Source organism: Anopheles moucheti, chromosome 2 (genome assembly GCF_943734755.1).
Source record: "Anopheles moucheti chromosome 2, idAnoMoucSN_F20_07, whole genome shotgun sequence".
Taxonomy (NCBI): Eukaryota; Metazoa; Arthropoda; class Insecta; order Diptera; family Culicidae; genus Anopheles; species Anopheles moucheti.
Window position 1 is genome coordinate 93623889 of NC_069140.1, and position 14430 is coordinate 93638318.

The 14430-nt window shown below is 42.0% G+C and overlaps 2 protein-coding genes and 1 non-coding gene across 6 annotated transcripts; 1 reads left to right on the forward strand and 2 right to left on the reverse strand.

Moving 5' to 3' along the window:
* The first annotated feature begins 2654 nt into the window (after positions 1-2654).
* On the forward strand, positions 2655-5870 carry LOC128296698 (protein RER1). Of its 4 annotated transcripts, none has more exons than XM_053032163.1 (5): positions 2655-2889; positions 3239-3569; positions 3717-3918; positions 3987-4204; positions 4272-5870. In XM_053032163.1, the coding sequence occupies exons 2-5, from the start codon at positions 3498-3500 to the stop codon at positions 4344-4346; spliced, it is 567 nt and encodes a 188-aa protein (XP_052888123.1). In that variant the 5' UTR covers positions 2655-2889; positions 3239-3497; the 3' UTR covers positions 4347-5870. The 4 variants fall into 4 exon arrangements, with proteins under 4 accessions (XP_052888123.1, XP_052888125.1, XP_052888126.1 ...); XM_053032165.1 differs by having other exon boundaries at positions 3297-3569; XM_053032166.1 differs by having other exon boundaries at positions 3403-3569.
* Positions 5871-6402: 532 nt separating this feature from the next.
* On the reverse strand, positions 6403-7592 carry LOC128296697 (cytosolic Fe-S cluster assembly factor NUBP1 homolog). The gene has a single exon (XM_053032162.1). The coding sequence runs from the start codon at positions 7506-7508 to the stop codon at positions 6531-6533; it is 978 nt and encodes a 325-aa protein (XP_052888122.1). The 5' UTR covers positions 7509-7592; the 3' UTR covers positions 6403-6530.
* Positions 7593-14092: 6500 nt separating this feature from the next.
* On the reverse strand, positions 14093-14190 carry Trnay-gua (transfer RNA tyrosine (anticodon GUA)). The gene is made up of 2 exons: positions 14154-14190; positions 14093-14128 (listed from the first exon to the last, which is right to left on the reverse strand). It is a non-coding gene; the product is annotated as a tRNA-Tyr (tRNA).
* Between the last annotated feature and the right edge of the window lie 240 nt (positions 14191-14430).

Here is a 14430-nt window from a genome sequence, read left to right on the forward strand (position 1 = left end):
AAAAAATACCCCAAAACTAGAACGTGGAAATGAGCGGAACCGCCATCCACATGGGGCACACTTTATCGCTGTTTTTTTTTATTCTTCGTATTTGCAAATATGACGGCTTCCTTTTTTGTTTCACACACTACGTTGCCCTGTTGCTGACTGACGCATTGGGATGGAACAATTTCATTTTCTTGCAGCTTCAGCACTTCACTTCACAAAGAGGGTTTTAGCCTGTTTGCCCTTCCACAAACGGCATTTAATAGGTTCATGACATGCTTATCTCAAGAATTCGATCATTTTTCACCAGCCTTCGGGTGGAGAAGAGCCCACAACTCTTGGCCAGTAACGCTTTCTTTTCTTTCTTTGTTTTCCACTGCTTCTGCTTCCCTATACTACGTGACACCGAACAAGAACACAACAAACAATAAAACTTCAATTATTTCCTCCAACCAAAAGAATGAAAACACGCATTCGAACGAAACAAATCGCACACTGAAACGCACACACACACGCACACCCACGAACGACGACGGCGCGTTCCCTCACGCACACACATTCACTCGGCTCGAGATGGATGGCATAACATTGCGCTAAGCCAGACGGTGAACACGTCGTCATCTCACCACTACTACACAATCACGCAACGCTTTTGCTATCTCGCTCGCTCTATGCATACGATTTTATTAAAACATCGCACAGCAATATGCTTGACCAGTTTTGGGCTGGACAACAAAAAAAGCAATCCTGAACTGTTCTGGAAATGTCCTTCCCATTTACTACTATTTCAATGACAAAAAACGGTTTTTACACGCTTTCGCGATTATTTCTTTTGTTGCACGATTAACTCGTAATCGTACATTTGGGTTCCGTCTGAAATGCGCTACTAAAACGCATCCCAAACTACCGAGAAGAGTGGAATACAACAAGGTTGGCGATTCCAAGGAAGAAAAAACGCCAACAGTGTAGAAAGAGAGCGAGCAGGAAAAGCTGTTGTTCAAAACTATCTTTCGAATTAACGCACACTAATTTAACCAAACGAAAAAAAACACAGAACAGAAAGAGAGCACAAGCCACGAATGTTCTCTTTTAACTTTCATATTTTCCGCTTTTAATATATACACACACACCGTCAAACACTACACCACATTTGCCTTTTTTCCATTGCTCCGTTCACATACCAACACTCCGAAAGCGCATCAACTTCTCTCTCTCTCTCCCTACATCTCTTTCACGGGCTCACACAAAATCGCCTTCTGACTCTCTCTCTCCCTCGCGCTTTATCGTTCGCTTTTCTTGTATTATTACTTTGTGCCACTGAAAAACATTGGCAAGCGCGAATTGATTTTGAGAGCAATATGACGGTGCTTTATATAGACGATTTATGACATTTTATTGCTTCAGCGTGTTGCTTAATATTGGCAACAAACTCGCCCTATTCCTTACTCGGTTCGCTTCCCTTCCCGCTCCAGGGTACGATCCTTCTTTCCCCTTTCTCTACCTTTGGCACGCGCATCGATCCGTTTTGCACCGTTTTTCCCCCACAATCGGTTCTCTGCTCGCGCTCCAACCGTTCCCTTTGGGATCCTCCTTCTTGTTCTTCCTTTTCTTTTGGTTCAATTACTTTTTTTCTTCCCTTTTTTAACCACCTTTTTTCGGACGGAGCGTTGCTTTTTAGTCGAGTAATCAAATTTTCTCACTGTCTTTTTCAATCAACCAGCTAGTTAAACAAAAACGCACCACTTCCCGTTGGGTTCATTCGTAAAATCACCATAATGTGGCTAGCTACCGACGCTCGCTTTCCCGCAAGCTTGACAAACCAATTGGATTCAAGTGGTCGGAAAGCACGCGCAATTTATCCGCACGGAACGATAAACAATCGACAACTTTTTCACCAACCTACACACTCCAGCACTGCACGACGATTGGATATTGGGGAAACAATAGTTTTGTGCCAGCAAATGCTAATTACCAGCTATGAACATTCTTTCCTGCAGAACACCTTCACTTTTCTGCGTGTTTTTTCCTTGCTTCCATTCTTTCTGACCAATTTTCCTTTTGACAGTGCTAATGTCAAAATGCATATTTGACAATACGCAAAATGTGTCGCGCAAAGTGCGTGCAACGGCGGATGCATTTTGCCACTCGTTACCTTTTTCTACTACACAGTACTAAAAGAAATGCGACTCAACCACTTATTTTCCCTCTAAACATTTCTCCAAATACCACCGGTTGACTACCAGCCTGCAAAACGCCGCGAATAGGCGAGAGCTACAGCAATGATTACACGTAACAACATTCCATTGCCAGCTGGAATGAATTATTTGTTATTTTGTATCTTTTTATTTTAAAAATATATACCGCACTAATGTGAAGTAAATAGTTTTAATAAAAAGCAACACCAAACTATTCGACCAGTGATGGAAAGTGAGAAAATTGTGCAAATCAAAAACAATGTCTGTACTATGCGAGCGTGCTCCAGACGTGCCATCAAATAGACAGTTGGAAAAGGGGTGTTGTTGCAGGACTTCAAAGACCTATACCTGTTCTTAGCACATCTCGTACGCAGCGTTCGCCTTGTCCGTGCCTAATCTTCTCAGCGCAGACATACCCTTACGACAAACACAGCGGTGACAGCCACCCAGAGCACTCCGGCAAGATTGACGTGGTTGTGACGGTCATCACTTTTTCGTCATTCCATGAATATCGCGAATTTTGTCGTAAAATTGTTTCCAAAATAATTCACCCCCGCACTTGTTACGATCATCTGGCGGTGGAAAACGCAATAATTGCAACAGGGAGCATCTCTCGGCCACCAGGAAGACAGGAAAACAGCACCGAAAGCAACGCGCTATGTAACAGCTCACAGAATCGCAAGTGGATGTGAATACCGAAGGCACCTGGGTATGGGACTTTTTTTTCCTACTCGTGTAATCAGCTTCCTGTGTTCTATTTGTGCCACTGTTTGATTACGTTATTTCGGTTACAAGTGGCCGAGTGATAATCGTGCCTAGATTAGCCCTAGGAAGCTGTATGCATGGTGGCCTATTGTTTTTGTTTCTACATTTCTGATTGATATTGATCGTGTTTATCTGCTTTTGGATTACGCACTGCCAACACGGACGGGGCCAACATTGTTTCCTTAAAATAAACTGTACATTCTGTGTGGTAAGTAAGTTGTGTATTTTAATCAATCAGATACATAAATTCATTCATTCCCATTTGGTATCGTTTACAGATTGCATCTGGGTAGGAACACCCTTCGGAAACGTCACACAACATAATTGGATTACCGTGCCGTGGATATCTAGCGCGAATAGGGTGGGGAAGGCAAGGCAAATTGAACCAGCAAACATTACACCGACTCTGGGCGACAGCACGTTTATTTATGCCACCGTGTGCACTTTTGTACCGTAGGCGGATTTGATTTCTGGATAGCAAACGCGACGATAGCAGCATTGGCGTGGTCGGTGCCTTCACACTAACGGCTACACCGTGTATCACCAGTCAAGATGATGAACGAAGAATCTTCGTCACCGGCTAGCAGTAATGTGGTAGCACAATTCTTTAAGAGACTAGGACAGGTAAGCGCATAAAAGCGAACCCAGCCCGACGATCGTAATGGCATTTTAATTGTGTCTCAGCCCGCACTATTAGAAGGTTTTAAGGAGTTAAAGAATAATCCCCCTCTTGGTACCTCGGCTTATGTGATACATCTTTGCAATTTTTAGCTTTATCAACTTCAACTGGATAAATGGACACCGCATACGAAGGTGCGGTGGGCAGCCGCCCTCGGCTTAATAGGTCTATTTCTCCTGCGGGTATTCACCAAACAAGGCTGGTACATTGTAACGTACGCGCTCGGCATTTATCATCTAAACCTATTCATCGCTTTCCTGACGCCGAAAATCGATCCGGCACTCGATTTGGACGGTAAGACGATCGTCTCGATGCGATCTGTTGCGCAATTTCCAACAATCCGTTCTTCATTACCACCACAGATGATCAAGGTCCAGAGCTGCCGACGAAGGCAAACGAAGAGTTCCGACCATTTATACGGCGGTTACCAGAATTTAAGTTCTGGTACGCCATCAGCAAAAGTACAGTGATCGGGATCGTCTGTACCTTTTTCGATATGTTCAACGTGCCGGTCTTTTGGCCAATATTGGTGCTTTACTTCATCACACTTTTCTGCATTACGATGAAGCGGCAAATAAAGGTCAGTAATGGGGAGGGTTTTTTGAAGCTCATGTTCTTCTCGCTATAATCGTTTATTTCCTTTGCAGCATATGATCAAATATCGATACCTGCCGTTCACCCACAGTAAGCCTCGCTATCAGCCGGTAGCGACGGAAAAGTGACAATTAAAAGCACAAACTCTACCAGCATCCTCGTCCTCGTCGTCGTTGGCGTCGCTGCCAGCCGGTGGTGTACCGGTGGCAGCTGCCGGTTCATCTGCTGCTGCACCATCCGTTCTAGCGGGCGTTCACCCATCCGCGGTGGGTGGAACCCCAGCTGCCTCGGTGACAACCGTTTGAGGGGAGTGAAATGAAGAAAAGGCATTCCGGCACGACCGTCGTCATAGAGCCCCCGTACCATCCACCAAGTAAATTATCCCCCCCCTGTCTGCCATACCGCTACGTATCGATCGTCTGTAGATCGTGCAAGACCGCCCACTTCACAGACAATTCAGAATGATCCTCATCAACCCGTGTGTACAACATAGAGCCCTGTTTTTTGTTGTACATTTTACTACATCGTTGTTGAATGTGTTTTTAATTGCAAGTTTTAATCAAATTTCCCTTATCTCATTGTGCTCCGATTGCTGGCGGATACGTTTGCAGCAACATGCATATCGTTCCGACCATGTGAAGATGCGTCGCGTGCATCGGTGCATTTTCTTTTCACCATTCCCACACGTCACAAGGTATCGCTAGAACAGACAGACCTCGCTGGTATTGATTTGTGCTTACGTCGTAGCAAAAATGTTGAGTTTAATTGCTTTTGATTGTATCGTTGGTTTTTTTTAAATAGAAAAAAAAGATAATGCTTTCCCGTTTTGTTTTCGACTCATACAACATTCCCCGTTTTGGGGACGGTACAGGCAGTAACAACCAGTAACGCTTGTATGATTTTTAACCAACACAAAAATCCACACGGGTTCCCACAGGTAGTGTAGGGAACCAAGCATCTCGTTATATATGACTATACGAGCTGGTAGGAAAGTTTTGTTTTTTTTTAAGAGAGTGAAAATAAGCTTTGTCGTAAAGGAAAAGCAACAACCAAAAAATGAAACTACATTTGAAAAATGGCAAGCAAAGCGTATACGCGAATACGAACGCGCTAGCAAGTTAGGGAAAAATTCAATTCACTAGTAAATGGGTTAGTTATGTTGCCTGTAATTATTGCGTGTAATATGCTGCTAAGTTCATTATTCTTATTATATCGTGTTAAGTAGGGGTGAAGTATTTTGTTTTTTGCTTGATTTCCTTCTTTAATTTTACATATTCCTTTCCGTTTTCCCCGCCAAAACGTTTTGTTTTATTTACACTTTGCGATCGTCCTTTGCGCGCAATTATCTACGGTATTTCGTTCCCCTTTTGCCCAGTATATACACATGAATGCATAACTTTCGTAACCCATTCGTTCCCATAATTTTAAGTTTATATTTAATCCTGATTTAGTTTCCAGTTCGAATAAATGTAAGCACGACCGAAAAATAACAGCAATATCTGATACATAATATAGTGCATCAATCCACCATCGTCGTTCCGCGCTACATTTATTCCTCGACAACGTTTGCAATTAGTTTGATCTCAACAAGTAATTAAGTTGCTTTAGAGAAGCCGTAACAACGATTGATAATAGTTTGCTTGGGAAGGGATAGATGCATTTGATACGATAGTTACACATGTATGTTGATGAGAATGACATTCTTATCGTGGAACGTGGACTGACTCTTGTCATGTCCGATAAAACATTGCCTCAGCTGGAAAGATAACAGACCGCAAACAGTGTATCGTTAATGTGTTGGTGCTCTCGTTTTTTTTTAACTTATGCCATTTTTTAATTTAAATGCGTCCTTACTCCTGCATAGTTTCAAATTTTTTTTTCTCCGTTTCATTTTGTTTTTCAAAGCGAATTAAAGATTCACGTGGGTACGGTTGGGGCTGTACATTTTCATCATGGTCATGCACGAGATAAAGAGAGATACGTGGGACGTGTCGTGTCGGTTAGGAATCGGAAAATCGAAAATGCGCTACTCTCGTTTCCATCACCATTAAAATTCATCTTCATCCAAAGTGGACACATTTTGTAAGCAATGCAGTAGAGCGTCATAAACCAGGACTTGGGGGAGACAAAGAAAACCCGTTTTCATGTTTGTTGTCCTTGCGAAACGGAACGGATAGGGTGCATGCAAAGAAAACTCAAACAAAAACACACCTATAAGCAACTAATAAAAAATAAGAAACAACAAAATCGAATACAAGAGTTGCCACTAATCTAACCAGGAATTGATAACAGGCCTCATTAGGTGGTGGATTTTATTGTTCACTTTTCTCATCACCAAAAAACTGTCGCACTTTCGTTACGATTTCGTCGAGCGCCTTCACAGCGGGACTGGTGCGGAATTCGGTGACGAAATCCTTACCCTCATCGCAACACTTGGTCAGTCGGGGATCGAGCGGAAGCTGACCAAGGTACGGTACTTCCATTTCCGTGCACATCTGTTCAGCGCCACCGGTTCGGGCTGGGAAAATTCTTGTTTCCGTAGTGCATTTGGGACATACGAATGCGGTCATGTTCTCGATTACACCCACCACCGGTATGGCGAGCTTCTTGCAGAACGATATTTCCTTCCGCACATCAAGTAATGCCACTTCTTGCGGTGTTGTTACCAGAATCGCGCCCCACGACCCGTCCGTACCCTTCAGGAAAGTCGTTGCTGATAAATGTTCATCCGACGTACCGGGTGGTGTATCTAGCAGCAGATAGTCCAACTGCCCCCAGTCCACCTCGGTGAGAAACTGTCGGATCATGCCGTTCTTCTTCGGTCCGCGCCATATGATTGCATCATCCGGACTGCCCAGCAGGAACCCGATCGACATCAGGCTGAGATTGTCCTCGATGTACACCGGTGACCAGCCCGACCCGGACTGATGCACCTGTTCGCCTAACACACCAAGCACGCGCGGTTGCGACGGTCCGCAAATGTCGATATCGAGCACGCCAAAGTTTTGATCCGGACTACGATGGGCCATGGCACGGGAGAGAAGTGCCGTTACTGTGCTCTTACCAACGCCACCCTTCCCCGATAGGACCAACAATTTGTTTCGCACATCGGTCAGCTTCTCTTTCACAAGGGCTATAGCCGGATCGGGGCCTTTCGGACCGGTCGCACACAGTTGCTGATTAGGGCATCCAGCACAAGCGGAAGCTTTGCCCGCATCTTCACTCTGTGTGCCGGGACAATGGGCCGGAGCATCGCTGGGCACATTGGTGGTCGGTTCGGAGACACTCATGACGAAATAACTACAGAAATCGGAGAAAAATAACACCAAATACACAGAATTGCGTGCCTGTTTACGGTACACGGCAGTACTGGATGTAAACAATGTGAAACCCAAACAGCTGACGGTAGCTGTCAAATGCAGGCGTGTCAAAGCATAGTCACTTTCAAGAGAAAGCTCAACATGTTCTGAAAGCTCAACGGGAGAAGATTGGTAAAAGTTTCTTCAACAAGTTGAGGAATTTTTAATCTAAGAGCAACATAAAATACTAGAGATAGTAAAAATTACTTCTTCTGTTTGATATGAACGTGATTTTAGATTGACAATAATCCTGATTTCTGTTGAAAACAGCATCGTACGAAGTACATCGTACGGGAGATGCAGTAGAGATTTTGTTTCAGTTGACCATCTTCGACGGCATTTCGTTACGAACGAAGAACAAAACGAGTGCATTTGCCAGAGAAAATAAACATTTTATGACGAGTAATGGATCGTTCGTGTGGTCCAGTACAGCAATACCGTACTTTCAGGATGAAATTATGTGTTGTTTATATTATTATCGCCCACTTTTATGTTTCACTGCACTAGAACTTCTCACGCCTTACTTGCAAACATAGTATCACCGAAATCAATTTCCATAATATATATTTTTTATCGGTTCTCTTAAAACAACCCCTCGCGGACGGCCACGCGCCACAGCAGTGAGAGACACACCCTCCCTTAAGTAAGAAAAAAAATAAAATCAATTTGTTGCTCGTAAAACTAGTCAATATTTACTGTCACACGGCACACGGAGTTTATACCCTTGTTCCAGACAGCATAAAACCATCCTTCAAACTGGCCATCAACGGCATTGCCTGTGCACTGTCGCAATTTGATCGCGATCAAACACAGGACCTTCTGTGACCAACGTGTAAGCGAGTTAAAACAAACCAATTTCCCTAATGTAAGCAAACACCCCGACCAGGAAGAGAAATGCCGTGGATAAAAAAATAGATGTATCCGTAGGGTTTGTTTATTTTTTCCACGGGTTCAATGCGACACGAGGTCAAAAGGGATGATTTTTGGACCATTTTGCAAACGTGGAAGGGACTTGTGGGAAATTGTAATAGATGTCCCAAAAAAAAAAAACAGCACAAACAAAGGCCCCGAAAAGGCAAACAAGTGTGGGATGTCGATTGTGACACTAGACAAACTACAGAACTAACTGCCCCCAAAACACGGTTAACACGAGAAACACACAATAAAATAGGATAACAAGAGCACACACAAAAAAACATGAGTATGCAATCTGCATGACGCTACACGGTCATGTTACGTTCGAATGACCGAATCCACCCTAAGAGGGACTCTCATGATGTGGAGGGAAGAGTGGAGGCGGCAAGAGGATGTTGTCCATCCAACAGACGGACACCGGAAAGAAGATGCGAAACAACGAAGGGCAAGGTTATGGTGCGATGACAACTGGAACAGCGGTGAAATAGGGAGCAGGGTGTAACTGTTTGCATAAGCATAACGCAAGGCGTCATAGGTGGCACGCGTCACCGACTTTATGCTCCTTCCGTCCACTTCTGGAGCAGATTTGTTTAGCGTCATGCCGTATCGGGGTTCGGGAAAAACAAGGAGAAAACAACGTGTGGTATGCTTCTGTTGTGGGATAAGAGTCAGAAACATGTTAGAATGTGTATTGAGATATCTCGTTATCAACTTGAAGTTTTGTTTAATATTATGATAATGTAAAATTATATTTGTTTAATATATTCATGTTTACTTTCTGTTTCTTATTCGTTTTCTTCATTTTCTTCTTCTATCTTTTCTTGTTCTTTTATTTCACTTTCGACTTTTTTATCTTCTGTCTTTTGTTATTTTGCATTTTCTTCGTCTTTGCTTCTTTGCAATATTCTTCTTTTCTAACTTCTTCACGTTTTATATTTGCATTTAATTTCTTTTATTTCGTTTGTTAAAATCATATTTTTTCTTGTTCTTTTAGTAATGCTCTCTTAAATATCTTCTATTTTCTTCAATGTATTTCCATTAAACGTAGACTAATCCTTACTTATGACGCATTATACAATAAAATACACGTGTTTTAGCTTTTTCCGACATCATCTGATAGTTTCTTCTACTTATCACATTTTTTTCTTTCTGCTCCTCATCATCTTTTATTCGTCTAACGACTTACTTAACAAGAAAAAAAAAAGAAAGGATAACACGATACACCGAAACATTGGCAATAATCATTTGCCTGCCCAAAAATACGCTATAACAACACTGTGCGTAAAAAAAGAGCACCCAAAACGACAATCAAACGACCGTTCGGCCATAACCGCTGGCCAAGCAGATACCCACGCGAAAAGACGCGTCGATGGCATCAGGATGGTATCGCTCACATGATTAGACCGTCAATGGAAGGGATCGTAATTTATGTGCCATCGCACCAGTAGTAGTTGCCGTATCGTCCGTAAAGAGCCGATGCCCGATGATCGTCTAAAGTGCCTTTGTCAGCAGCGTGCCGCAACAAAAAAAAACTGGGAAGCGGACCTGTGCGACCGGCAAATGTTGTCGTTCTGCTGGACCGGAATTTATTGTTGCCTCCGATTGCGTCGTTCACGTGCGGACCGTGGTGCAGACATTGAAGGACACACCGGGTGATGGGAACCGGGAACAATGCGAGGGAGGGGGGAAAAACTGACATAGACATAGGAGGACATAAAAAATGTATGTACCCACGAGACGCTGATCATGCTCAACTTGAGGCTACAGTAACGATGAGCAGAAATCACTTTTTCCGGTCTATTTGGTCAACACATTCTACTACGTTCTACATAAGCTTCTATGGACGTTTGCACTGAGTTCGGGCAGCACTTAACCATCAACCGAACACGATGTACAGTAACGATGATGGTGATGATGAAAATAGAGCAAAAATACTCCTTTTGAAGGTGAAATGAACTAATCGTTTTGATAAACAAAAAAAATGTTTCTCCCTGGGACGAAAAACTGCCAACATTTTGACCCAATTCCATAAATTTTGCTCTTTCGCGCAACCCCTGCCAATTTACTTGACCCTTGCTGGTCACCCCACTTATGCTGCCATACGCAACAGACCAAATAATAAAAGAAAAAACACAAACTCGTTCAATTCAATTGAGTGAATTGATTTTGGTAAGTTCTTTATACGCCCTCGTAGTTTTAGGGTGGTCGAAAGAGGACTGTTTTTTTTTCATTTCTTCTACCCCATTCTTCCCCTGTATCGTGAAAGGGGGCCCGTAATGCTCATTAGCCATTTATTTCATTCAGTGTTGACAGTTGAGCATATTTTACTATTTGCTTGATTTGCTGCTTGATCTTCTACTGGCGTTATCTTCTCCTTTTATTTATCTTCTTTTTTTTCGAGAGGGTGGGAGAAAAATCTCGTTTTATTCATTTACCATACTGGTATTTGCCCTTCTTAGAGAATAGCACGATGATGAGGATTAGCCGATGTGGTTATTTTTTGTGTCCGACTGTCGTAGGACCCGGTGCTCCGAATAGTCCTGCGACGGATGAATGCATAATTTATGGTACATTTAGTTCCTTACCACGCATGAATGATAATAAAATTGTGCCGTCGGTAGTGGTGCGAAAGATTGTGCGCTTTGCTGGTTATTTTTTGTATCGAATTTATTTTGGATATTCTTTGTTCCAAGATGGATAGCTTTATTAGGTGTGTGTCTGTTCACTATTGTTCTATTGTGTAAATCTCTTGGTTAGGTTATTTGTCTTCTGCAAGAAGCTTATGTAAATGGTTTACATATAGTTACGGATTTTTATCAACTTTATCAACTACATCGATACTGTTTTCGCTCTCTGGGTCCAAAGATATACCTTATCTGGTTTCAAACTAGTTAGGGGTCCTTTTGATCCTACAGTCCTAGTGATGTTGCCTAGTCGTCTAACATATAACACCCTAGCATGTCCAACCTGCTCGTAATATATAAAGAAACGACTTCTTCCCATGGTTCCCTATTCAAACCGAAAAATTTGAGAATCCCTAAATAATACCCTTATGCGATAATTTCCTATAAGGACCTCACAGGTGGTCCATAAGCATCAATCCACGTTTCTAAAGTTGAATAGTGTGTAGTAACCGGGCTTCTATATTCTTCGATAATTCCCATCTATTTTAGGCGATTTTGAATGTGTCACAGTAGCATTTAATAGAGTTTTAGTCCCATTTCAATATGGTTCTATTTTGTTCTGCTAAATAAAGGGTCTCAATACATGTTCGGTTAATCGCGAAGTTCGTCGCTTTCGCGTTGAAGTCTCCAGTATTGATTGCTTCAAATCGGACGAGTTTTTTCAGTCAAGTTAAATTTTTATTAAATTAAAAGAATTAAGGAATAAATGTAGTTTCAAAATGCTAAAACTCGCTATAAGCAGAAGTAAAGTAACACTCTATATCGAATTAACTGAGGATCTGATTAACTGAGGCCATGAGAATCAGATTAAAGTTTACAATATTTTAATAATACTTATTTAAAACAACATAATCGCTATTTTTGTATTATATTTTCATTCACAATACCTTCAACCATCATCCAAAACCGAAAGAAATTCTTCGCGCGTTTACACACACTTGGAGCTCTTTCATACCATTGATAACAACTGTTCCTGAGTTCCCCACGCTATTTTTTGTTGCTTTGTTTGGCCATGTACAAACTTTCGATGGAGCTCTCCTGGTATACTGAAAGGCACTGAAACTGCCAAAATGGCTGACTTCCTTCCGGTGCTTCTGGTGCGACGCCAAAAAGCCGCTCCATCGCTGGCAGACACCAGCGTTTTCCCGAGTGCTTTTCCGAACAGTGGCATGGGCTTCAACGTTTTTTTCCTTCACAACCATCCCCCCCAAAGAACCCATACATTGGTCGCCATTTTCTTTTCTACCATCATCGCTCACCGGCCAACGCTGGCAACGTGGCACCTACCTGCCGTCTTACTTTCCCAGCCAGCCTAGTTGAGTACCTTTCAATGTTCAAGCATCCTTTCACTCTATTATCGGGTTTCAGCTCTCGGCTGTCCGCCTTTCCAGAGGAACTTCATATCCTTGGCATGATTTCTTTTCGTGGGACAGCGGAAACAAAAAAAAAAGACCCACCATCCAACACGCCAACAGGGATTTGTTGCCCGTACACGTTGCGTGTGTACGCGTACGGTCGTCATTCGTTCGGGGATTATTTATATATTCATTTTGTGGTTTGATGAAAATACACCTCATTCCGTGCGGGGGGTTGTTTTCCCTTTGTTCCCTTGTGCTCTCCTTCCCTTCGGATGTGCCCGGTTGGCTCTTGTGGTGCGAAGGGATTTGCTACAAATTTAATAAAGTTGTTACAAAAGGCCGGCCCTGGAGTGGGAAGGTGGTGCGTGGATGGCGGGCGTCAGAAGGCTAATAGTGCGGGTTCCCTATGCCACGGGGTGATTTTGATACACCCTTACGAGTTACGAGTTCTGCTAGAAAAGACACGCTGTAAAGCCGAGATTGGTGGCGAAGGAAGAATGCCAGCGAACGCACAAGGAGGGTTAGCAACGGATGGAATTGGTAGTACAGTGGTGTCCGCAATAATTAACGCTTACATTTTAACACATCTTCAAAGTATTTAGTATGATTTAGATGTACTATCTCTAATATATTTTTACCCTTTTACCTAAAATAAAATTCATTGTACAAATATTTGATTTATTAATTTTTTTTCGCCAAGACTAGCCCTACATTTTTGGTCCACCACTGTAAAAACATTCTTCTTGCTTTAGAGGGAGCCAATGGACCAGCCATTTGTTTGCCTTCATGGCCAACTACCACCAAGAGAAGGTGGAACAGATTTCTTGCCCCCGGGGGGACGGGACGGACGCATGTTCGGTCGGTGGTTGGTGTCAATTAATTATCAACAAGCAGATCATTTACACGTGTTAGCGTGTTAATTAAGTGATAAACTGGAGCAAGATAAATCTTTGCCCACCGTTAAGCATTTTCATCTGCAGAAGAATTTCGCCAGCGAGCGAATGAGTTTCGGTGCAGCTTGTTCCTTTCATCATGACTGTTTGTGCATAAAACGAACCTTAATAATAATAATAAACGCTGCAGTATGAATGATTTCTATTGGGTTTCTATTATGGTTGTGGTGAATTGAGTGTAAATGGTAATTTATGTAACCCAAAAACATATATGGCTGGTGAATGAAGAGGCTTCGTATAACCATAATGATTTAGTGCATGTTCCAAGGACGTCATCTCTTTGCAGTACGTCAACACCTAAGCTTTTCCATTTCTTCAGCAATTCTTTGTAAAGTATTGGGTTTTTTGCTCTATTTCTATTCTTTAGTAACGAATTACTTTCGGTTAATAATTTGGTATAAAGTCTTGGAACTTTTTCTATTTTACTCTTTAAATTGTAATTGTTTTTAGAAGTATTAATAGTTATTCAAATTATATATTTGCCTAAACAACAAAGATATGTGGACGATATTAATTAATAATAATACAGAAATACGTGCTACATGACTGCAAAAAAGTATTACTAAATTTAACAAGTTACAACATTGAAAAAAAAACTAAGAGTTTCCTTCGAACCGGATTTGAACCAGTGACCTATGGATTTCTCTATCTATATAATTGTACTCTCTACAGTCCACCGCTCTACCAACTGAGCTATCGAAGGTTCGTGTTGTTGGGTATTAAAAAAGACTCAACATTTAACCCATGTGCAACTCGATTTTATTTCGTAGATGTTAATAATTCAGTAAATGTACTCGTTTTAATTTTATTGATAAAATAATCGCAACTTCCTCAAACAATAAAAGATATTTCTCAGTTTCATTTACTGCTTTGTTGCGTTATTCACCTTCTACACCTACTTATAGGTGTAAATTTCGCACAGTGTAGAGAAATAATCTTGCAA

Coding starts and splice junctions, on each gene's coding strand:
- LOC128296698 (XM_053032163.1), top strand. CDS start 3,498: ATGATGAACGAAGAATCTTCGTCACCGGCTAGCAGTAATGTGGTAGCA. Junction 3,919..3,986: donor TCCGGCACTCGATTTGGACG/GTAAGACGATCG, acceptor TTACCACCACAG/ATGATCAAGGTCCAGAGCTG. Junction 4,205..4,271: donor CGATGAAGCGGCAAATAAAG/GTCAGTAATGGG, acceptor TTTCCTTTGCAG/CATATGATCAAATATCGATA.
- LOC128296697 (XM_053032162.1), bottom strand. CDS start 7,508: ATGAGTGTCTCCGAACCGACCACCAATGTGCCCAGCGATGCTCCGGCC.